At 39.7% G+C, this 25,736-nt stretch overlaps 1 protein-coding gene across 1 annotated transcript in view; it reads left to right on the top strand.

Moving 5' to 3' along the window:
- LOC124137117 (E3 ubiquitin-protein ligase rnf213-alpha-like) overlaps positions 1–25,736 on the top strand; it is a 389,816-nt gene that overhangs the window by 21,662 nt on the left and 342,418 nt on the right. Inside the window, exons 4-6 of the mRNA XM_048383821.1 lie at positions 4,120–4,157; positions 19,087–19,227; positions 22,059–22,246. Coding sequence (XP_048239778.1) covers positions 4,120–4,157; positions 19,087–19,227; positions 22,059–22,246 — 367 coding nt within the window. The remainder of the gene's footprint in view (positions 1–4,119; positions 4,158–19,086; positions 19,228–22,058; positions 22,247–25,736) is intronic.

Here is a 25,736-nt window from a genome sequence, read left to right as displayed (position 1 = left end):
TGAGTTGTAATAGCACACTAGATTTCGGAGTTTTTCTCTGTAATTAAGTCAGTATCTTAGTTTACTTGGATTGTTTTCAGCTACAACTGGAGTTGTAGATGTACCTTAGGGTTAGTTTAAGTTGTGAATGTGTTGTCTCCTTCTGGAAGTGCTGATCATCAATATGCCCAGAAGAGTCCAGGTGCTCACAATGAATTTATTAAGATCGCTAAATCTTGGAAGAAATCTAAGAAGAAATCTAAGAGGAAGGAAACAGCAATGGGAATGGTAGCAGGACTGATAAATCCAGTTAGGGAGAAGCATCCCTGGATGCTAGATGACAACCCCTGGGCCCACTTGCACAAAGCGATCATAGCCCTAAGCTTATCGTAAGCCTATGTTAAAGTATGGGAGTTACAGTCATCTTAGTGCTAAGATTGCTTTGTGCAAGTGGGCCCAGGCCTGAAGTACCATCCTAGACAGAGATCATGCCACAAATTTCCCTGAGTATGCTGAATGAGATCCTGGATCAAGAGCAGAAGAGCATGCAGGTCATGATAGACTGACAGCTATTTCTGTGGGGATGGATGGAATGGCAACCATGCTACCAGCCTGAGGAACCCTCCATGGCAGGATGGCCATAGATGTCAGAGCAGCTATCATGGCCGGGTCTTTCAGATTAGACACAAATCTTGGGAGGCTTATCTCACCAGTGGCATGTATGGAGGATGGCTGTCGATCATCGGATGTACAGATGTACCTCTGGAATAGATTGTGATTGTGGGATAGAGTGAACACGGTCACTGGGGCTGATGTCATGATAAATTCAGATCTGGAACCACTATCGATTCACCTAGTGATCCAGTCAGGCAGAGGTCAGGAGGCCAGGCGGCAGTGCACATCGGACTGCATGAGCATCATATCCCCACCATTGTCTTTATTGGATTGTGGCCCTGAGTTGGGATTCTATGGCTTGAGATGAGCACCTTCAACATGTACCTTAGGAATGGTTTCGTCTCAATCTTATATCCCAGTCAACCATCAATTGATAACACCGACTCATTTGCTGAGTTAGATGAGAAACTTTATCTTCTTAAGCCTAACCTCAAAGCCCCTATGCAAGAAGAGGTGGTACCTCAGAGTATGCATGGTGCCATGGGACCACCTCCACAGCACAGAAGCATTTCACTCTCCAGCAGCCACGTTACAGATCATTACAGATCAGGCCACATAACATGTTCCTGATGCTTCCTTTGACTAAACTCCAAGATCAGCCTCAACCTCCAAGATGCATACATACACATGCCTATTCACCCTGGATGCAGGAAACAATTCTCAGTTAATGGATGCAAGTACAAGTTCCTATTATTTCCGTTCTTCATATCCATCACACTTTGGCTTTTCACCTGATTACAGTACTTTTGCTCAGGTCTAACAAGTGCATCTGCAACGACTTTATATCAGCTTATCAGGACAAGATCTAGATTCATCAGAACACCATCTTCCTTATCCAACTATTGTCTCATCTTGGGCTTCTGGTTCACCCAACCAAGTCAGAGGTCAACCTGGTACAAGATATTGCCTATATTTGAGCCAGATTCCAGCTCCACAAAGGAATACTTTGTCCACCAGAAGATGCTGCAGATGGTCTCTGATGTGGCAGATTATCCCAACCATACTGTCCCATCCAGCTTCACTGGTGGATGTCGCTACTCAGATTTCTGACATCTCTTCAAGACATGACTAATTGAGGGAGGCTTCACCTTCGTCCAATCCAGGTTTGGATTAATTCAGTGTGGTCGTCAACATGAGACATCCCAGTAACTTGTTCTCCAAATTGGTGGACATTCCTGGACGAGACACTGGGGAAACTTAACAGCTTAGTGGACATCATATCTCGACAGGGAGTATGGGGACTACTGAGTGGTCTCTTCACCTGTAGGCATTCCAATGGATAACGTTGGTGTGGGACACACCTCATTTGGACTTCTTTGCTGCAGGCCTCAACAATCAACTCTGTTGTTAAGACTGTTATCCAGGGTGTTATTAGTTGTCAGAACCCAACGATCCCTCTAGTTTATTTGGGCATTGATGTAAAGAGGTTTTGACTTCTGTTAAAGATCTAAAGATTTTTTAATGTGATGACAGACGAAATACAGGAATTGGGCACTGATGTAAAAAAGTTAGTTTCTTGAATCATTATCAATAACCTTTGTTTGATGTTTTAAGCATGCTCTAAATGTAACTATGTTTCTAGTTATAGTGAGGCTCAACATATCTGCAGTTATTGCCTATTGAACTTACTCATCATTGCTTTCAAAATGTATTTCCTCACTGTGTAAACATCATCTAATCTGAGACAATCTGGACCTATGAAGCTGTTCCTACTATGATAGCACCTGAATTCAAATCAAATTTACAATATTTCAGCTACAAAAACCTTCAAGTCTTTGAAAGGTATTTAGAAGTGGTACACATTAGAGAATTTATGGATGTCAACTTCTTTATTATGACAAACACAACATATCGGAGTACAGTCAAGTCTCGTTAATCCGACACTCGTTAACCTGACACTAATCTGACACTAATGATGGGAACCGATTAAATCAGTGCCATTTAGACCCGTTAATCCGACAGTCGCGCACTCTGACTTTGCAATTTGCAACGAATTACCTAAATCACTCATTAATCAGTCTCGTTAATCCAACGGTGATCAGCATACTCTGTGGTCATCTGCCAGTGAGTACACAGACCATGTTTTGATGCGATACGAATCGGGTGGTAGCTGCATATAACAGAGATAAACTTGTCTAACAATAAACAATTAATGTTTTAAATAAAGAAAACAGGATTAATCACATGCTTAGATGACCTCAATCTCATTAAAATTAGATACATGTTCTCGCTTTCGGAGAGGGCATCCCATTCCAGGTCACGTCAGAACAACCTTTCGCGAACTATGACCTACCAATGAAATGATTAACAGGAAGTCAACGTCAGCCACTTCGAAAGCGGCTTTCTTAAGCTTTGCAGTAGCAGTTTCAAAGTTGCGACTTCCATTCCAGACTATGCTTTTTAAAGTATTTTGAATAAGTCATACAGTCCGTAACAGTTGTTTTGTGATCAACTTTAGAGGTTGCATGATTAGAAAACATATTCTGTCAACAATGTAACATAACAATATGAATATTTAATCTATATTTTTTTATTACGTGTTTGAATTGTTATCTATTGTCTAGATGTCTGATTTTCGTTCACGAACGTTGATACTCCTTAATTTCGTTTATCCGACATACTCGTTATTCCGATATAATCATATGCAAACATTGATGTCGGATTAACGGGACTTGACTGTATATACCTACTCCTTCAGGTTGTTGGTTGGTCGGTTGGTTTTTTGTTTAACGCAGCACTCAGCAATATTCCTGCTATATGACGGCGGTCTGTAAATAATTGAGTCTGGACCAGACAGTCCAGTGATTAATATCATGAGCATCGATCCACGCAATTGGGATTGATGACATGCATCAACCGAGTCAGCGAGCCTGACCACCTGATCCCGTTAGTCTCCTTTTACAACAAGCATAGTCGCCCTTTACGGCAAGCATGGGTTGCTGAAGACCTATTCTACCCCGGAATCTTCACGGGTCTCCTTCAGGTGATTCACCTGATGAAGGAGTTAGTATAACTGGAATACTGTTCAAAGCGGCATTAAACCCAACTCACTCACTCCTTAAAGAAACCTTTTTGAAACACCTACTTATGCCTTTTGTTTTCTGAATGTAATGATTTTTGGTATGTGTGTAGGTAGCTCTGGGGTTGAACATCTCTGTTCAGATTTTCTGATATTTTAATTTTGACCTTTATATGACCTTTGCACTTTAACTATTTACTTATGTTCTTTTAAAATGTATATCCTTGCAGTCTTACAAGCAACCACTGAACCAAGAATATTTACCCAATGAATTTCGAGTCTGATTTTTAAAATGGCTACCATGGCCCCATGGCCCCATGGCCCCATGCCCCCATGCCCCAGTGCCAGTTATGTGTGTATCATTGGGTAATTTAATGAACGCAATTTGAGGATGTCTGTTTAGCAGAGAATGTTTCTTCTTCTTATCCTTCTTGCTTATCTTTCAGGAATCTCAAGCTCAGGTTCATCACAGCCAATCCAAAAGGTCAGTAACATTCGTAATCAAACTTTAAAAGGAAAATGATATCTATATGCACCACAAGGCCTTCAGAGCAGAAACTTTATGAAGCTGGGTAGGTCCTTTAATGTATTAAATTTGTATAATTTAAAGATTGTTGACATGAACATACACTGAATGACAGAGAATGACACCAGGAGGTAAATGTGTTGCTGTAAGGGCCAAGTTGTGGATGAATGAGAGTTCTCCACTGCTATGTCTTCATCTGTTGAGATGAAATGGGTTCCGGCTAGAGATTTGTTCATGTTTGGGAACCAGATCAGGAGAATAAGGTTGGTGTTGAAGGACTTTTAAAGTCACATACGTCGATTGTATCCATGGCAATAACTGATTTGTACACTGGCGCATTGTCCTGATGGAAGAGCTCACCTTTTCTGAGATTACCACATCTCGTATTCAAAATAATTCTTATGAAACTTCTACCTCTATCACATGTCTGCCATAAATCCTGTATTTTGGCTTCAATCACACTAACTAAAATGTTCAGATTTTCAACAGATGTCCTCTTCACTGTCAATTACACATGATTAGTTACCACCAAGTAGTCTTGTAACTACCCACACCGTGATGTCACAATGACGGCCATATCAAGTTTTTCCTGTGTGTGCTAAAGTGAACACCTACTATTATAGTAGAGACGATTTAGCACTTGATATTAGGTCACATTAATCTAAGATTATTCTAATAAGATTGTTGTAATAACAGACATATAAATAGATATATATTTAAAGTAATAGTGCTGCTGGAAGAGACTACACACATGTGAGTATAGCTGGTGTTGGGTTTGTAAGGTCGCCATGCAGTCTCACACCCCCCAGGTGTAAGAAGTGTGATCAATTTATGATCACTGGAGATCCTCATGTAAACTGCACAAAGTGCAGAGGGAAGACCTGCACATTGGAGAAGATATGTGGGAAATGTATCCGCACATCCGAAGAGATATATGTCAGAGTGCGCGACTAAGGCCAAGAGGAGAGAGGCGGAGAAGAAAAAAGTTGTCAATATCAGCACTGAGAAATCAGTATCAACCCCAGCGCCTGCTCTCACCATGAGTCTCATCCAACAACTTCTGAGAGAACAGCAGGAGATGATGAAGGACATGCTTGACTCTAAGCTGTCGGATATGGATGCTAAGATCGCGACGGTAGCTCTGGCTAAGACTACCAGAGCTTCGTCCACGGCCATGGACCATGCTACTCAAGATCTACATGCTGAGCTGCATGGCCAGCCCAGGGACCACGGCAAGGCCATGGGCCACAGTGTGGATCCGGGTTACCAACCCATGGACCAGCTACCAAGTCAGCACTAGACCAGAGAACAATACCTGACATGAGCTACGCGGTATCCATGGACAGGCCGTCCACGGCAACCAAGCCAACCAGCCATACCAGCCAGGCGCCGTATGACCCCACGGGCTTGCCTCCCACAACATTCCGGTCAACTGATAAGCCGTCCAGGCACCCATCCATGAAGAAACCGTACGACCGCCGCATGTGCGACTCCATGGGACAGCCACCCACAGCTACCCAGCCTAATGACCACGGCTTACCATTTGACCATCCAACAGGACCCAAGCCAGTCACACGGATTCCACAGGATTACCCAGCCAGCCAGCCAGCCGTAAGGACAGCCACGGCATGGCTACTGTTAGAAGCCACACGGAAGCAGATTATACCGGAATCATGGACACCGGAGGATGAAGAGCACTACGGGGCAGAAGCTGAGGGATATAATGAAATGGAAGTTAAACAAGACGCATGATGTTACACTTCCGGAGTTCCAATACTTGGTTGAAGATTTCTACAAATTAGTACGCAATCCTGACATGAATGTTACGTTATCAGCATCACGTTTCAAGGATTGAGCATCGGTTTCCAAATACTCCATGGATATCGGGGCATATATCAATTGGTTCGTTGCCGGAATCAGACACATAATACCACCTCAACAATCATCCTATGAAGCAATTGAGCTGTAGACACCCATGACTATTAGGACCGATCAAATCGAACTAATCCACAGCCTCCTTGACTCGGTCGTCAAGATGCTGGAAGATTTACTATCATCCAAAGTCTGGACTTCCTCACAGTTACTGAGACTACAGCGACAACAGCTCCCAGATTAGGTCAAGGGCCGTATCTTGTTCATGAAGTCGCCACCGATATCAGTGGCCACAACTTTCAAGGGGAAACTCAGAAATGCGATAGATGAAGTGAAGCAAGATACAGTCAAGCATTACCAGACTTCAACTATAGACCTTGCGGCGAGAGCTCTTGAGTCATTATATTCTCACAAGCGACCCTGGGACCATAAGTCATCTGCGTCTAAAGAGCCTGCTAAGAAGAATTTTGTCCCCTTTGGGAAGGATTCGTTTTAACCGAGGCGGAGGTACGACAAGCCACAATCTTCGCAGGACTCATTTCGCCAGCCAGACTACAAGAAACGGGGGGATATAATTGCTGTGAAAGATCAAGCGGCAGAGGGGAACAAAAATTCTGACTTCCTTACAACCCCCTCTGACATTATAGACCCTTTTGACCTGGTTACGTCTATGGATTGAGATTTATGCCTACCGTCTTTCAACATAACGCCAACTCCAGGCCCAGTGAGGGCGCTTCTGTCATTTGCCAGAAATTGGAAGCAAGCTACGCCCAACCACTGGATTCTAGACGTTGTGGCTCACAGTTACAAGTTACACTTCAGGAAACATCTGAGCCTGAACATACACGTCGCGTGTCGAAGATTTCACCTGACAAGTGCCAAGTTAGCAGCTGCAGAATTGGCCATCGAGAAACTACTAAAGAAGCGGGCCATTCGGGAACTAAAGGAGTCCAACAACATCAAAGGTTTTTACTCCCCAGTCTTTTTAGTCCCGAAGAAGAACACAACCGAGATGAGGATGGTAATAGATCTATAGACCCTCAACAAGAGATATCTGGTACCGCCTCCAAATTTCCAGATGGAGTCCATACAGAAGTTGCAGTCGACGTTGAAGAAGGGAGACTGGATTATCAGCCTATATCTTACAAATGCATGTCTTCACATCCCGATACACTCATCATCTCAGGAAATATCTACGCTTCACAATCAATGGCCGATGCTACGAATTCCAAGTCCCACCATTCGGGGTAGCAATAGCACCTTGCCTATTCACCAGGATAACAGCGCCAGTCATCAAGTTCGCCCATCTCCAGCTAGTTTGAATCCATGGTTATCTGGACGACTTCTTAGCAGCAGACCAAGGGAAAAATCAGCTACATCAGAACATGACATTCTTGGTCCAGCTTATGACTTACCTACGTTACCAAGTCAGAGATCACTCCGGTCCAAGACATTATATACATCAATACATTATACAAATCAACCCAGCAAGTCGCTGAGGTGGTGGATGTCTCTGCTAAGCAGAAGATGCAAACATCCGGTTACACTGAGCTTGCCTCTGATGCTATGGCAAGATCATGGCGACCTTCATCCTCCCTTTGATATGACAACAAATGGGACAAGTTTGTCCAGTGGAGAAGACGACTAGGGATTATTGATAATGCTGTGTCAATCCCTATGATAGTGAACTTCCTTCTTAATCTACGTCAAGACAATAAATTCAGACACGGGATGATAGAAGGTTACAGATCCCTTCATTCTGTACTTCAACATGATGGATTGTCTATCAGAAACCATCCCATCCTCAACAGATTAATGCAATCCTCTCTACTAGAAGATATCAAGACCCCTCGTACCTTCCCCAAGTGGAATCTATCTGTGGTATTATCGGCACTGTTAACGGAACCTTACGAAGCCATGGCGAAGGCTACCTAACTTAAAAAAGCCAGGAAAACATTGTTTCTGTTAGCCATGGCTACGGCAGCAAGAATTTCGGAGTTACATGCCTCAGACTATTCTAGTCTTACCTATGATCAACATTGGACTTCTATAACATAAGATCACTTCCAGAATTCATAGCCAAGAACCGATATGGTCGCCATTCTGACGTCACGGCATGGGTAGTTGTGAGACTATTTGGCGGCAACTAATTGTGTGTAATTGACAGTGAAGAGGAAGTCTGTTGAAAATCTGAAAATTTTGGTGTGATTGAAGCCAAAATACAGGATTAATGGCAGATATGTAATAGAGGTAGTATTCTTATAAATATTAACAATGATAACTGTTGTTCAATATCACACTGTTATTGCCTCAAAAGTGCAGCATAATATGCTCCATTTAATCGTCTGGCCTTTTGGGACATAGTCCACCATGATGACACCCTTGGCATCTCAGAACATGGAGGCCATAGCCATACATACTAAAATTTCCACATTTTTAAGCTTATGCTATCTCACACAATGCATTTTATCCCTCGGTTGGATTGTGGGCCACAGATACCCTAGCCTGTGTAAACTACAACAGTAAGATTTTCGCGAGGAAGCTGGATTAACTGTGAGAAGGAAAGACACACGTTCAAACGGTGTTAACAATCCCGATACGTTACTCGAACCAAACAGCATGAGATCGGGAATACATCTTGTACTTGTTTTCATGTATGACGTCATTCATAGAATGGCCGCATAGCTCTAAATGCATAGACAAAACTGCTGTTCGATTGATCCTGGAACCGTATCCTTTCTTCGAACAAGTCACAGGGCTATGTCCCATAGACAATAGGGTGTGACTGTTCGGCATCTCTTTAACGTTACGTCAAGGTTATGAAACACATTCAAGTGCATAAACCGAACCAGGACGTGAAGAGGAATGATTGACAATATCCAGAAGAGGATCTTCTAACCGAAAGCCTACATAATAAATAATCAAGGCAGAGGTGAGCAGTTCAGCAGACCTTTCTATATTTGTAACATGCTCGCCCTATATGCCTTCAATGTTGAAGACTAAACCGTCACTTCAGTTAATCCACCCTCCAAAATGGATTTGGTCTTGGAAATCTCACAATAAAAAAAGATTCAACATCTAGGTTAATGTTTAAGGATTTATTATGTATATACAATCGTAAGCAAAATGACAGCCATTTGTATAATCAAAAAAAGAGCATGGCACGTGAAATTTCTGAGATGGATGCAGTTGCGGAATGAAGAGTCTCTGTGAACCAATACTGTAAATCTTGAAATTAACGCGATCGTGAATTAAATGTGAAAAATGCGAGTGGTCTTGGCTCGCATTACTAAACATCTCATTTATATCAACAATAAGACATTTTGGATAGCAGAAATACCAACTTAGACATACGCTGGAAACAAACAACTATGTATTCCAAATCACTGTTTATTGAGCAGCAATTGTAACAAGTATATAAACAATGTCATTCAGACACTAATTACATCCTGTGAATTGTCACTACTGGGGGCAAGACAAGAGTTCTACTCACTTCCGTCATCACTGATCACACCTGCAAGTCCAGACAGATGCCAGACGCAACACGGTGTCTTTGTTCTTTGCAACTGATTCAAAGGCATGTCCTGACAGAGGACATTTTATTTAGATAACATATCCACTGATGCTTGAGAGGAGGGGGGTGTCGCATTCATATTGAGTCGCATTTTTGGCCAGGGGTCAGCGTTCGCATTCTATTGGAGACACATTGAAGTCTTTATCTGCCATTGGCTTATAATCCCCGGGTGTCAGATGTTGCAGGGTATGTTGAGGTCCACGAAGTGGGCCGGTGACGAGAATATTAGTCCGCCAATTTATAGGAGTGGATGAATGCTTGGAGAGACCTAGTAGAGACTATCGTACCGGAAGTAGTGGCAGTGGGAGTAAATCGCTGCTAGGTACATGTAGGTCGCCAAAGTGGAGCCTTTAAGCTTATGTGTAGATGTAAATATTAAGCAATCAAAATCAAAATGTAAAGCAAGTAACAATAGTTCTCGAAAGCTGTCTAACTGTGACCATAAAGGTGCATGGCAGAAGAATAGTGATGAACACGTATGTTTCTGGAATAGCGTGAATGAATCACTGTCAAACTCCGTGGAAGTTAACGTCACTGACATCCCATGCGTACCAGTATCTTCAACTTGAAGTTGATCATGGAGTTGATGGAATGAGGCAAAAGCCTTATCTTGGTTAGATGAAATGTCCAACAATACAGGTCTAGGAGGGAGCATAATATTGGAGGAGCTGGCCAATGGTACCCCTGAAAGTCGATCCACAGCTGAAGCAGTTTGTTGTAGCTGCAACTTGTCAGGCTTGTAGGTTGATGGCAAAAAGGGGAGCAAGTGTCTGTAAGTATCCCTATAGGGAAAATAACCATCCCATCCCTGTGGCGGATCCATGTAGGAGTTGTACTGTGTATAGTCCCAATAGCTGTAGCTCCCACGCTGATGATAATCTACAGCGGGGGACCGATCCTTGTAATAAGACAAGCTTCCTGATAGTGAAAGGTCTGAGGAACAGTCATCTAAAGGACCTCGTCTCATGTGGGTAATCCCAAGATTTCCATCGCTCTGGGGAGTGTCAAACGTATGAGCGATGTGAAGATCCCTGTCTGAGAATCGTCTAGTGGGAGAGAGAGAGCAATGACCAGATCCTGAACATCGCTCCTGAGAGGGTGAGCGCTGATTCCTATTCTTAGAAGTCAAATGATTATCACGTGATTCTTTTCTCCTGCGATCCTTGGACAATATTTTGCCTTGGATTTACGGTCCACCCTCCTATGACATCTCTGAATGTTAAGAAGAATATTCAGCACACCTATTGTTGGTCATTACCATAGATTTGCATGGGTGTGTTTGGGTGAATGTTTTAGAAGATGGAAGTATGGTTTAAGAACGTTTCCACATAGATATGCATAGTGAGAGATGGATAAGATAAAAAATTAAGCTTTCATCCATAGTCACTGTGCCTGTTTTTGTTTTTTATTAGATGTCGGAAGCTTTGGAACCCAATGAGCTGATAATTTCCTTATTGACAAAATTTCTGTGATAATGGAATGTACTCTCTTCTTGGAAATGCCTAGCCTGAGGCAGTTGGTCATCATTACTTCATGATGGCTCTGTAGAAGGGAATGTGAGAGTAACTCTCCATTTCTTAAAAATAATGAAGCAGAGGCCCATTGTTTTTAAGGAATTGATAGTTACGAGAGTCACCTACTTAAAACACATCCCTACTTTTATACTTTGACAAAATATTCTCTTGTGGAAATTATTTGAAAAATTAACCAGTACTCTGTAGTCTTTATTAATACAATGGATGAGTTTCCCTTATGTGATGCACAGGAATGCGTTTTCTAATGATGTTGCACGTGCACCAAGCTCCGTCGCAAGCTTATATTTATAATGCATGGTACACGGCTCTTCATAATTTTGTGAGGACCTAAACCAGAATTTTATCAATTACATGCACATAAATACATGCTGACAGGGATGATAGGAAATATGGATCCCCCGAATAAGGAAATATATATATATATATATGTCTGGTCAAAGGTTTATCTAATTGCTATAAATAGGAACATTGCTACAGGTAAAATGTTCTAACACAACATTATACATATTATGTTTGAGCTTTCATGCATTATGCAAAATAATGAAAATATTTAATAGTTAATTTCACACCACACCTTCATGTGTCGCCGCAGCGGAGGTAGATAATTACATGTCCTCAAATCAAATGATGTGGGTTCAAACCCCCCTGGGGACACATTTTCCGACAAAATTTAAAATTATTCACCTGTCAAAATATTTTTTAAATAGTTCAGTCTTAGTGCAAATTAATCAAAATGTTAGTTCAAGATAATGTATAACAATAGAATGACATCACAGATGTGTTGTAAGGATCATTTCTGATGTGACAGGCCTTCTGACAGGAGTGAGGAGGGCATCTTCAAGGCTGTCCCTCCCATGCACACCTCTTGGCAGTGGCATAAGAAGCAGCATTCTTCCACAACAAAGACTTAACTATTTTGCAATTCCTTCTTAGTTGGCAGATTTAGAATGTAAACATAAGCATACACAATATAAGTAGGAGAACTGGTGTTGGCACGTTAATAACTGCATTAAGGTCTTTAGGGAAGTGTAATATGTTCATGGAATAGAATAATGGTTTTTTTAAATTTGAAAAAAATATTAGTTTTAATTGTGGAAAGTGTGTACCGGTAAGCATCAGCATCTGAAATACTAATCTAAAATTTTGAGAGGACATGAAATACTACAACAGGGTTCAATTGAATCATATATATTATTCTCAAAAACCACAAGTCTTAACAAGGTTAGACTTTGTGTCAGTGATTTTTTTACCCAGAATCTTGAAAGAAGTTCAGTTTTGTGCAACAGACAATTTGCAAAACTATATTCTTTACCCTTTTTTCTCTCTTCTGACTGAAAAGTCAAAATGAGTTTATGTTGTACCATGTTGTCCATGATCGGTCTGTCCAGTGGTCCATCTATCATTTTTCATTTTTATCCCCAGCCACAAACTGGGGAGGGGGATATAGGAATGGAGTTCATCAGTCCATCTGCCCTTCTGTTCTTTCATCTGTCTGTCCCCTTTGAGAAGGGGACAAATTTTCTCAAAACTATTTAAGTCAGAGAAATTTAATTTGACAGACTGATGTTGACTGTCATTGATCTCAAATGAGTTCGAAAATTGGTGTTGTAAATTCTTTTTTTAAAGTTTTATGGCCCTTGCTCCATGATTTTCAACTTTGTGCATACTGTGTCAAATGGGGACAAGTTTTCTAAGAAACTACTGAAGTTACACGAATGAAAGTTTTCAAGAGCTACATGTCAAGACTGAGTTAGAAAATTGGTCCTGTAAATTTTCTTTTACAGAGTTGATCCATGTTATTTTACTTGGTGCATAGCATCTGCAGTGGGGACAGATTTTCTGAGAAACTGCTTAAGTTAGCTCATCTAAGAGATACTTATCAAGACTGAGTTATTTTTCCCAGAGAAGGGGCCTTTTGTGTGTATTTAATTAAATGTTCAATTTTTTTCTGATGACATATATAGGCCCAAGTGCCTAACTCTTCTTATGGCTTTTTTAGGCTCTTTTTTATATATGTAGTTTACATTCACTACTCTGTGAAGAAACAAAATTTCCTAATTCTCAAAAACTTACAGGGCCAGAGGACTGAAACCTGGAACGGGAGCTAGTCACATATGTGTAGTACCAAGTACGAAATCAAATATGGCGGCTAATGGCCATATTTGAAAATGCAGAATATCATGAATCATCCATCCTCAAAACATCTTCTCAGAAACATGTTACCACTTGCCCAATCAAGCTGAAACTCCACACTTTAGTTCCCAGTGATGACACCTGAAGGGGGCTCGAATCTTTTTTGAATATTGTGTATACAAGCAGCCATATTGAAATAAATGTTTTCAATCATTTCCATCATTTTTGTTCATAATGTTTAATAATTTAGTAAATGTGTTATTAGCAATGGGGCTCAACATATATGATTTATTTATTTTGCGATATTTTGAATTTTGACTTTAATTTGACCTGTGCCCTTTATCCATACTGATTTATGTCCATTACTCAGCCATTATGTTTCAAAGTGTAATTTGGTATATATGTGTAGTTAGTAGTGGGTCACAACATGTATGTTCTGTTCTGGACCATATGTCCTTAAATTCTTTCAAAATGCATTTCTTGCACTGTAAACATCATCTCCTCAGAATCTGCTGAACCAATGAAGCTGAAACTTCACATGCTTTTTCCCACCAGTGAAAACACCCAACAATGTTCAAGAGGTTTGAATCTGAATTTTAGTATCGCTGCCTTGGCAGTCATATTGAAAATAATATATTTGGTCATTACCCCTTTAAAAATGTGTTTTCAGGTAGGTACCCGATCCTCAATTTGCACTCAGATGAGATGCAAGTCAGATTGTAACAAGGGCCTCAATTCGCACTTGTCTCGCTCATACATGGGCCTTCAGTTAGCCTTCTAGATACTGTCACATCACAAACCATCTTGAACAATGTAATCGGTCCTGCTTGTTTAAAACTGAGGGAGGTAACAAAGCTTTATTTTTTTACCAGCGCCTCATTTTTGATGCCCCTAAAAATTGTAGCAGAATGTGTGTGCATTACTGGATAACATGACAACATGGCAACAGGTGTGATTCGGTTTGTTGATGTCTTGGCAATAACCAAGTTGTGTGTTTATATTTTAACACCCTGAAATACACATTAACATTCAATAAGATATAACAAATAAAACAAGAGCATGATTATTCATTTGCAATGACTATATTTCCTTGTTTAACAAATTTTTACTGCATAAGGAATTTGAAATACTAGGTAGGCCTATTGTGATATTGGACTGCATGCCTTGATCCACACTTCAAACACTTTTCTACCGACCATACAGGTTTGGGGAAAGGAACACATCTAATCCCAGCGATACTTAATATATATCGGGATTTAGAATATTGCACAAACCATAAACACCCGTGAAGATCTGGGGTGTATGTCATTGTATCCAAATTGCGTGGATCAATACTCATGATGTGAATCACTGGATTGTCTGGTCCAGACTCGATTATTTAGACCGCCGTAATATAGCTGGAATATTGCTGAGAGTGGCGTTAAACAACATACAAACAAACAAACAAATCATTAATCATTGCCATAAATCATGTGGAACTTCTTATTACAGATGTGGACACCATAACTATGTTGACAGAACTATAAAAAAAGTTTTACTTATTAATCTATAAGTACAAGTTATGACCAATATAGATCAGCTTCCAAAAAACAAGTATCAGAAAACAGAGTACCGGGTACTGTTAGCAGAGGACCACAGGTATGATGATCTCAATTTCCACATTTCCAACAGCACAGATCTGACAAATTATGAAATTTAATTGAATAGTAAATAATAGCTCATTCCTAACCAGTCTAGTGAGTTTTTTTCATCATCAAAATTATTTATCTATCTCATAGTGTAATCACCTCACACTTTCTAACTTATCAGGTAACCGTTTTGATATTAATCTCTTGATATAAATGGAAAATCAAATCATATTTTGAACCAGTTGATTTTTGTAGTATTTCTAGAATTTCTAGTACTAATAAGGTGTTGTATTTTGTTCTTTCTGGGGAAGGGGCTTGATGGTTATTGAGTTTGTAAACTGATTGTTGCTTATTTTCAATATGAATGTACCGGTATATGAAATAACAAATCTGTTCATGTCAGGACATGTGTCATGATTTCCATGAGTGATTACTTTTAGGATGATTGTATCAAGAAATGTATGTAAAGGAAGTAATCAAACATGATAATTAAATATTATGACATGATTTTGTATCTGTTTTTGGTATCATGACGATGTTCGCATTTACACACATCCCAACAGTTTCAGTAATTATAATCCTTTTTGAAGGGAACATTGTGGAAAAATGCACTCATAGCTGCTGAATGGACTGGAGCAGTTTTCTCCTTGAAAATTTAAACGTCTGAGAAGCTGTTTCTGAAAATCCGAAAATTGCTTGCTTGGATGGTTTTGGTTTAGAGACTTCCAACATTGGTCTGCAGTCCCTATCACAACAAGTACCATCAAGTTGAAAATGGGACACTGCCTTGTCAATCACGTTCTTGTCCTTTGTTTGACCAATTATGCAATACACATGTAGATTTCAATTAAGAAAAATTAAGTCCTCTCAAATGTTCAAGTTTAGATTGTCTTACTTGATCATCCAGTTATTTACACTGTCACAAACTGAGGGCGTTTTTCCGACATGATTTCTGTTTACCGCCATACTAAACTCAACACAAAAGTAGGCTAGGGTAGAAAATAGGTCACAGCCTTGCTTTCGATTTGGGAATTCCCTTTTCGTGAGAGACACGAATACGGGCTGTATATATATTGTAAATATTTCAATAGCAATGCTGACAGCAACTGTTTTTTGTTGGCTGTCGTTGTTGACATTAATTTTGATTACATGTATTAGTAACTGCTTCATATAAAGTTCAATAAAATAACTTGACCTTTCCATACATATTTATTAAGACTTTAAGGTCCTGATTTACAATTTGCATGTACATGTTCATTCATTGATGTTTTCGGGTTCGGTGGGGGCATGATACACACGCACATATTTTTAATGTCAATATCAGAAAATGATTATTTAGCTAACACTTGTAATCACCACAGGTTCATGAACAACTTCAGAAATCCACCATCACATTTATCGTGTCGGCCATTTTGACATTTTGTTCTTGATGTAAATGTATTACAACACACTAGCTGTCATTGTGATTGACTTACTGAGGTAGTTCTTAACAGACTTTCTGATCTAATGATGATATGATTCTAATATATTTGTTGTAAACAAACTACAGAAAATGTCACTGTATAACAATGTTAGCATACATGTATGCTCATGTCACCTCTCCTTTTAAGGAACTACTTCATTCCGCGATACAGCTTTTTGTTGTGTTGATATCAGTGTAAACAAAAAGTCACACATTCAATAAAATTGATGAAAATCAACATCTACACGCCGTGGGTATACTGCAAACAGGAATGGCATGAAAAGAAATTGTCCGAAATGTTGATCAAAACACAATACAGTCTCTTTTGGAGACGTTAACTACATCAGAGCAACACGCATGACTAGCCATGGGCTGGTCCTCAGCATCTTTGGTGCATCTACAGAATCGATACCAAACTGCCAAATTAACAGCTCGGACAATTTCTTGATTGAGACCAATAAGTGGAGGGAGCACAACATCTATCCCCGTAATCCAGCGATACCCCCAATTTTGCTTCCACATCACTGCCATGCATACATTGTTGTAGAAATCATCGGAGGTCAGAAGATAAAACTGAGATAGTATACAGTTCACTGATGACTCCAGTTTTCATCTTGATAGCTCTGAATGGTCGTACACGGGTCTACAGGCATCCAGGAGAATGTTTGAACATTGTTAATTGCATACGCTACCGGGACGAAATCGTTTTGAGATCATGTTCTACCCTTTCTGCAAATGCAGGGTTGTAACGTCACGCTGCAGCAGGATAATGCCCAACTCCACATTGCATGTGTTGAAACAGACTTTTTCAGCAGCATAACATTTTTGTACAGCTATGGCCAGATGTTTCTCCATACCTCTTCCCCCATGGTCTAGGATAAGCTTGAACGACAGGACCAGAATCCTCTGGTAACACTGGCTCAGTTGGGCGATTTGGAACAACATCCCCTAGGCTGTTTTCAATCTAAAGTCTCACCTGTCAATGCAAATAGGGGTCATGCTTTGTTTAATGTGTTCTGACCACACCCTTCTTTTATCACATGTAACGTGTCCCCAGATACAGGTTTTGTCAATGAGTTAGTCATAATAAAACATTGATCAGATGAATGACCAATTATTGTGTTGTTATTTTCTAAAACATAACACTTACACTGCATATTTTAAGCACAGTTACCTTTTTTCAATTAGTATATATATCCATGTGAGGGACAGTGCTGTTTTTAAGCCAGACTACAACTTTTTAATCATCACCTATCTGTTTATCTTGTGTTACTGCATTTTCAACATCTCTGACATCTTCCCAAGGCAAAGGCGTTAACTTACTATCAAAGTCCAGTCTCCACCCTTGCTGAACTAGGCTGGAATTAGCCCCACCAGTGGCTATTATGAGTTATGTCCCTTTCATGTCCCTCCTCTTGAGTAAGAGGTGACTAATGGGATCGGGTTGCCAGGCTCGCTGACTAGGTTGATGCATGTCATCGATTCCAATTGCTCGGGTTGATGCTCAAAATGTCAATCACTGGATTGTCTGGTCTTGACTCGATTATTTACAGACCGCTGTCATATAGCTGGAATATTGCTGATTTCATGGTGTTGGTAACAAACCAACCAATCAAACCTCCTCTTGACCAATAAGATTCCATCTCTCATATCGCTTACATTTGCTTCAAACAAAAAGGTGGCACCCAGTCAAGATGATCTGATTGATAATCAAGATCTATATTGTAATAAAACAAGTCTTACCTTGCAAAGTGCATCAGATCACTTGAGCACCTGGATTAAAAACATGAAAAAGTGTTGCAAAATATCTAGTTTGTTACAATTTTGATTGGACTATGCATAGACTCGTTAGTCGGGCCAAAATGTTACTTCGGAATTCCAGCCTAGTTTGGCAAGGGTGGAAAATGGACTTTTATAGTAAGTTAATTCCCTTGCCTCGAGAAGGTGCATCTCTGAAAGTACAAGCCCTATATATGTTGATGAAATTTTGCATGCCTGATCACAACTATGGTGCCTCCAACAATAACTCACAGAAATTTGATTTAAATTGAGCAGGGCTGTCAGATGAGCTATTTTTGCATGTATCATGAAATTTGACATGCAGATTTTTTTACCCAGCTACAACCTTTTATCTACTTACATGTTTATCAAGTGTTACTGTATTTTCAATATCTTTGATTATATTCATTTTGTTTATTCTTCTTATCCTTGTATTTCTAACCTGTATCTAAGTTAATATTTGAGAAAATACAGGTGAGCTATGGAAGCTTGTGGCTCTATCCTTTGCTAATCTGTTCAATTTTCACTCATTTAAATGAAAGGTGTGAACTCTAATAATCATAAACCTTAATGACATTGACATATTTAGTAATATTTACAGTATTCCCTATTTGCACTTTGTAAAATTATGGTCAAGAAATAGCCCTTATGCACAAAACACTCTTGTTCATCCCAAGCACGCAGACCATTTAGCATTTAAAATGTAGATTCATTCTGTTCATACTTGGTGCCAAAATGTGTTTATTTCTGTATATATTACATTGACCTTGAGTGAAAACAAAAAATATAGAAAACACTTACAATCATCCGTCATTAATGTACCGATTACCTCTTTTCTGGGTGACAAGTGACCTGAAACACCATTACAAAGTTGTGCTTATTTAATGTTGTGTTTTTCTTTCAGCAAAGATGATGTTGATGTCATCTTCCATGTCATAATATCAAGCGAGTTTGATTTTGATCCAAAGTCAGACCAGGTCAGTGTGGCATTTCAACCAACAGAACTTAGAGGATTTGAAAATGGATGGATTATGAAACTTGTCAGGTATGCTTTCAATATTTAATTTCTTACCCAAATATGTAAGTTGATAGAGATACTTTTGCATGTATGTGTCTCTTTATGATGACATGTTTTGTTCAAATCATTAATTTTTAGTGTTTTTTTTTTAAGTCTTCAATATCTAAAAAGAAAATATTTTTAAAAAAAATGCTGACAGCAAGTTTTTTTAAGTGACTGTCTTTGTTGATATTTTAGACTTCATATCCAGGTGAGCTGTATCCCTGTGAAGATTTTGATTCAGGATAGATCCGTAATACCCAATGCTTGCCATAATATCAAACTAATAATTTGCTGATTTTCAGCATGTTCATACAATGTGTAACATTATTCATGCTATCAACAACTTGTTAGATGGCCCTAAAATGTCTTGAGTTTTGCTGACTGCAGGATAAAATAAGCAGCTAACAAATACCTAACAAATAACAGCCAGCAAGGTATTGAGGTCATTTAGAAAACAGAATTAAAAACAAGTAGCCCTCTGTTTGGTGATGAATTAGGTTGCTAGTGTGACCAAATCCTGTGTTTGGCTATCATGATTGATCATGAAGTTCTCATTCGTGTCAATACTGTAATTATTTCACTTAACTTACACCAGTTTCTAGTCTTTAGGCTTACCCAATAAAACAAAGTGCTTTGATGTTGTGACAAAGTAGGAGTGCAAAGTCACTCCAAAATAACTGTAACATCACTCTGAAGTCTGGCTTTCTCAACCAGCATGTGCTTTGGACATATGTTCAAGACCTTATATACCTTTTAAATACCCCTGAGTAATTTTTCTGACATGTGATCGAGGGGCATTGTAAATGTTTGTATACTGGGTAAGTTTTTATGATGGGAATTTGAAAGACTTTTTAAATACATGACATTTAGGTTTGTTTTAGATATGATTAGAATGTGTGTGACTTCTGTAGGCCCTATGGTCCCTACTTGATACAACTGTCATGGAAAGGTCACAGGAGGTCACATCAAGTAAAAATTGATTTTAACTTCAGGATAATAGGTTATGGAATTTAGTTTTCAGTCAGTGAAGAAAAACTATAAATAAGTAACTCAACAACTGTCATATGTCATGGTTGTGTCTATATAAGCCATGGTCTCCGTCAAGGTGATTCACTCATGAAACGGTTACATTCAGAAAGCATCCCACGGTGGGGGACACCAGAAATGGTCTTCACACATTGTATCCTTGTCGGGAAGTTAACCTGGGTCTTCAGTGTGACGAGCGAAGGCTTTAACCAATAGGCTTCCCGACCGCCCCTCTGGAACAAAGAGATAGATATCAACCATATTTGGTTGGAAGCATTATCCAGTGATGAGAATTCAAAATTGTACAAATTGAGAGGCTGACCCCCAAGGGGCTGAGGTGTGAGGCCAAATAGGGGTAATTTGACGTTATTGCTTTAAATGACTTCTTCACTGGAATTACAAGATAGATATCAACCATATTTGGTTGGAAGCATTATCCAGTGGTGAGAATTCAAAATTGTACAAATTGAGAGGCTGACCCCCAAGGGGCTGAGGAGCGGGGCCAAATAGGAGTAATTTGGTGTTATTGTTTTAAATGACTTCTTCTCTGGATAGTTATGAACCATATTTGGTTGGAAGCATTCTCCAATGGTGGGGATTTAAATTAGAGAAATGGAGTAGCCCTCCAACCCCAACCCCACCCCCGGGGACTAAGGGGCGGGGCTAAAAAGAGTTTATAACTTGGACACAGTTAAGATCCCCCAACTTATGACCACATGTAATAATTGATGAGTATAATGAGAGGAATGCACATATGCTACAAGGACTGGCCCTTCTGTTCATCTGTCCAGCACTCCTAAAGGAGTTAGAACCTTGACCATAACATGCAAACCAATATTATCCCCACCCTATAATAAACAGATACATTGTATACATTTGTTTGTTATGAAGAGAATAATACCTTTAATATGATTTATCCTGGATCATAACATGGAAACGGTTGAGATCTTTATGTTACATTTGTATCTAGAGAAATACGTTCATGCTGTCAGATTTGCCATCCACACATTTTAAATGCTGACAGAGCCAAAATCATGAAATATTTGCAGTATAATATACATGTACAATGCAAATGTGTATTTTGTCATGATTGCGTAAATATCCAGGTGAGAGATACAGGCCCTATGGGCCTCTTGTTTGATATTGTTAAACCTCAAAAGTGAAGATGAAGACAATTCATGAACATAAATAATTGGACATCAGCAACGGAAAAGTAGTTAAAATATAATTTCCATGATAGCATTTCAGCATCCACACCAGTAACAATCGTGGAGCTACATTTTAGGATACCCATAGTATGTTCATTACCTTGATAACCAGAGTTTTGTTCTAACCGATATTAGTTTCTTTTCAAGAAAGACAAATATGTGCACATGATGAAGGACAGAAAAAAGTTTTAGGTTTTCTTTGAAAATCATTGTATCCAAGAATTTGACAATTTGGTAGACAAGACAGATAGGTGAACACCTCTGAGGATTTATAACATCAATTACAGGTGAACTTCCGGACTCAGTGTTCAAAATTAAGAGTAATATCCTTTAGGTTTGCTCCTGTTGTATTTGAATCTTGGGACCCCCAAAAATGTTTAACTTTCAACATTAAGACCCTTTTGAGTTCCATTATTAATTTCTTTTAACACTGTAAACCTGTGATACTCTGGTTTAGATTTCCACACCCTTGCCTTTATAAAACATAACCTTCAGCTTTAAAGTCAGAATATGACTGCTATCACAAATGTAATCCATGCAACTGGAGTATTCATAATGAATGTCAAGTGTGATGTTTTTCAGATGTGAGGATGAGATCAGAGAATATTCCTGCCAAGTTCATATGTCAAAGACACTACGCAATGCTGGCTTTGATTATAAGTATGGGGTAACATCTCAAGATAAGAAAGTCAGATGGGAAAAGCTGTATTTCCAAACTTCATACAAAAACAGGCGTTTCACCATGCCAGGTGAAATGAAACAATCCAAAGGTAAATTTTGCTGAAACTTACATGAACTATTGTATTGTATCTGTTGTCCTTTGCACTGCTATTCATTACCTTCTCATATCTCTTCTTTTTACAGCTCTGAATGCATTGGACCAGTGTAACCCCTTATTGTTTCACTTATTTCTCTAAAATTGCTATGAGCAGGTTTTCAGTATTGATACCACAGCTGCCGTATCAGAAATTCCTTTTTGGACAAATTACATGGCTTTTATATCATACCATACTTATATATAATCACTGTTCGTGTTGATGCAGGATCATGGGTGTAGCACTCATGACATTTACCAAACATGCATCAGAATTTCATTAGTAAACATTTACGTATACACAACAGATTATATGCAGACTTTTATACTGATAGTGTATGGTGGTATGTTATTAGGTTTAGTAGGCAGGTAAAGACAATAAATGAAAATAAGATCATTGTGTATTATATAGGGCAAGGTATGGATGGAACCAACAGGACAGGTTACACGCCATATGCACAATTGTAGCCCTCTGCCATGGCATGGCAAACGGGTATAGCCCAGGAACTTTGTACTCCCTCCTGCAGAAACAGCAGGCACGAAGATTTGGAAGCAGCAGCCATGGACCCAGTATTAGTTGTTATTGATTAGTTTATTAATAGTAGTGGGAAATTTAGTAGTGTTGAATGCCGAAAGTGATAGCAAACGTGAGCACGTTTTCGTAAGAGGAAAAGATGTAAGGCAGAGGAAATGACGTAGAACATCTGAAGTGACGTAAATACAGGTTGTTGCTGAACACGGAAGTGAAGTGATTACGCATGAGAGGTTTCGTTTTGACTGTTATAGGAGATAGAAAATAGAAGTACAGTGTTCCCTCGGTATTGGGCTCTTTAATATTGCGCTAACTCTGTTTTAGAGCGCAGTAAAGTATGGCTCCCAACATTTACTTACATTTTTAATAAACTCAAGTTTTCCAATGACACAATGTTTTCCCCCTATCTCAAAAACCTGATCACCACGATCACATAACACTAGAAATACCAGTCAACAAATCTGAACTTAAGTATGCAATTTAATATTATGATATTATGATATTTGGTTATAAACAAATTGTTCATTGTTTATCTGGACTAATGTTTGCAAAATATTGTATTAATTTTATTAAAAATTTCATTCAATAATTATAATAACGTTAACAATGATTTCGGTGAAATCGTGTGCGAAGTGATCAATAGGTCGCACAACTCACCATAATTTACAGCAACCATGGTCAGATTACCGCTGTTGACGCCTTGAACTTTAGTTGCAAGAGAATGGATACACATATCATAAATGCCATACCTTGACTCGTTCAAAGTCATATTTGAGGCAGTTTGACTATTTAATGTCAACATTATGTTTTCGCAATCAAAATACATGTAGCGAGAGAAGTCCCTACGGTGACTGGTCAAATTGTTCCATGCGTAAAAATATCCTGCATACCAGCTGTACCAAAGCGCAACGCTTATGGTTCTTATTATGTGAGTAATTAGTGCAAGAGAAAATAAATGCTGCTCATAAATCCATTTAACGAATTAATGCTAAATATTATTATAGGCAGACTTTTAAGTGCTAGCTTATAGCGTTTGTTGTGAGGTTTAATAGGAAGGTAGGAGGCTAGAGGAAGAGCTTTAGTTGCCTTATTCCCGCAGGGATGTTACTGTTGCCTTGTGTTGGTCCTCCATGCCTTTGTGGTTGAGGTGGACCTTGTCCATGTAATCTGCCGGCTTAGGGACGAAGAAAACAACGTGGCCGCTTATGTTGGCAATCCATCAATTTAATTTTTTTGGCTTTGTGTTGATGGCGTGGATGTTGTTGGCTCCACGCCATTCAAGCCGAGGAAACATGGCCAACTATATGATGGAGGCAGCTGGGCAGCGCAGGCAGCTGTAGAGCAAATCCTGGAAGATGGAGGCAGATAAGCCTTTAGAAGGGACCTGACACAGGTCGTTTGACCCCATTTGTATAATGATGAAGGACCTGCATGGGCCCCTCCAAGGTATAAGATAATCAACCCGACCCTTGAGTTGGTCCTATTTGAGACTGCCCTTGGCTGCCCATACAACTCACCCGCCAAGGCCAAGGTTACTGTGCTGAGGCCTAAGGTGGTTGTGCAGCCTGGCAGCATAACTGGACCCTACGATCCAGGCTGGCCCTGTAACCCCCAAAGCAGTCTGATGTAAGTATTATTTGAGCACTTGAGGTGTCGGATGTAAATTTTGTATGCAACTCATGTCCACTGCCCCAAATGCTGGATGTGCTGTAGTTGGAAACATTGTAAAGCAGCCATTGTCGCCGCTCCAAAAAGGAAGGAATGTGAAGAATAAATATTGAAATTATTATTGCCTTTTGTTGCAAGTAAGATCTTTTTCAGCACAGTCTGAATCTGAAATTTTGTTAAAGGGGAAGAGATTGCTTGCATGAATAAATATCCACTTGTTGCTGGCTGTACTGTCAGGAAAGATGTCAGGGCTTTGACTGGCCTAGTATGGACTGAGGAGCGGCCTGGATAGAGATTCGAGTGCTACAGCCTTGCTGATCTGTCTTTGATGTTCTTAGGCTACATCAATCTAAGAGAGATTACTGGCAAAGGACAGGGGATAGTGATAACAAAAATACCCTCTGTGTTGTATCTTTTGCTTAGTCTGCTACTACTTTGAGTACCCTGAACTAGCCAAAGAACTTTAACAGGTATGCTCTGGAGAAAAGTTAAACTTCATATGAATTGTTACATACCATGGGGAGGAGCTGCATGATGCACAGTAATAATTCCACTGTGATAGGTTGTCATGCATCAGTATGCTGAGAGAGCCTGGACATCCCGGCAATGGCCTTCTGCACAAGAAAATGGTTACACATGCTCTGCATAGAATTTAACCTTTGCACTGATGCCAAGGCTAACACATAGGCACACTGTACTCAGTGACCTACATGGCAAGGAGAGGTGTGCTATGAAATGGAGAATGTGATGTAAAGGTACAGGCCAGATGTCAGACAGGGAGTATGCCACACGGAATATTCTGTAGTGATTCACCACTGAATCATAGGTCCTCCACAGAGCTGGCCACCTATTTGCTAACTCTTGCGGTAAGATGGGCGAAATGTCTGGCATGATTGCAGTTGCCTGATCGTCCACTTGATGTCCTGCTGCCCCAAACCGGGACCACTGATATCTCGAAAGAGCGTCTGCAATTATGTTTGCCTGGGTGGCGATATAATGATCAAGGCTGCTGCACCAGATTTTTATGGCAAGCACTATAGAGAAAAGCTTCAATAATGTAATGTCCACCTCTGCTGTATACATTATTCTAGCCAACTGCCATTGTTCAGTGATCCTGAAAGTAGGCTCCGAAAACCGGGCTGCCCTGTGTGTCTGTATTGAGTTGGTTGAAGGTGTGGAGTGCTGACCCACTCCTGTTCCAGGAATAACGTGCCATTGTGATTGATAAGGAATTGTAGCCAGAGGT

Source organism: Haliotis rufescens, unplaced genomic scaffold, assembly GCF_023055435.1.
Source record: "Haliotis rufescens isolate VD_foot unplaced genomic scaffold, xgHalRufe1.0.p SCAF_5, whole genome shotgun sequence".
NCBI lineage: Eukaryota > Metazoa > Mollusca > Gastropoda > Lepetellida > Haliotidae > Haliotis > Haliotis rufescens.
The sequence above is the reverse complement of the archived record's forward strand: the minus strand, read 5'-3'. Positions and strand labels throughout refer to the sequence as shown.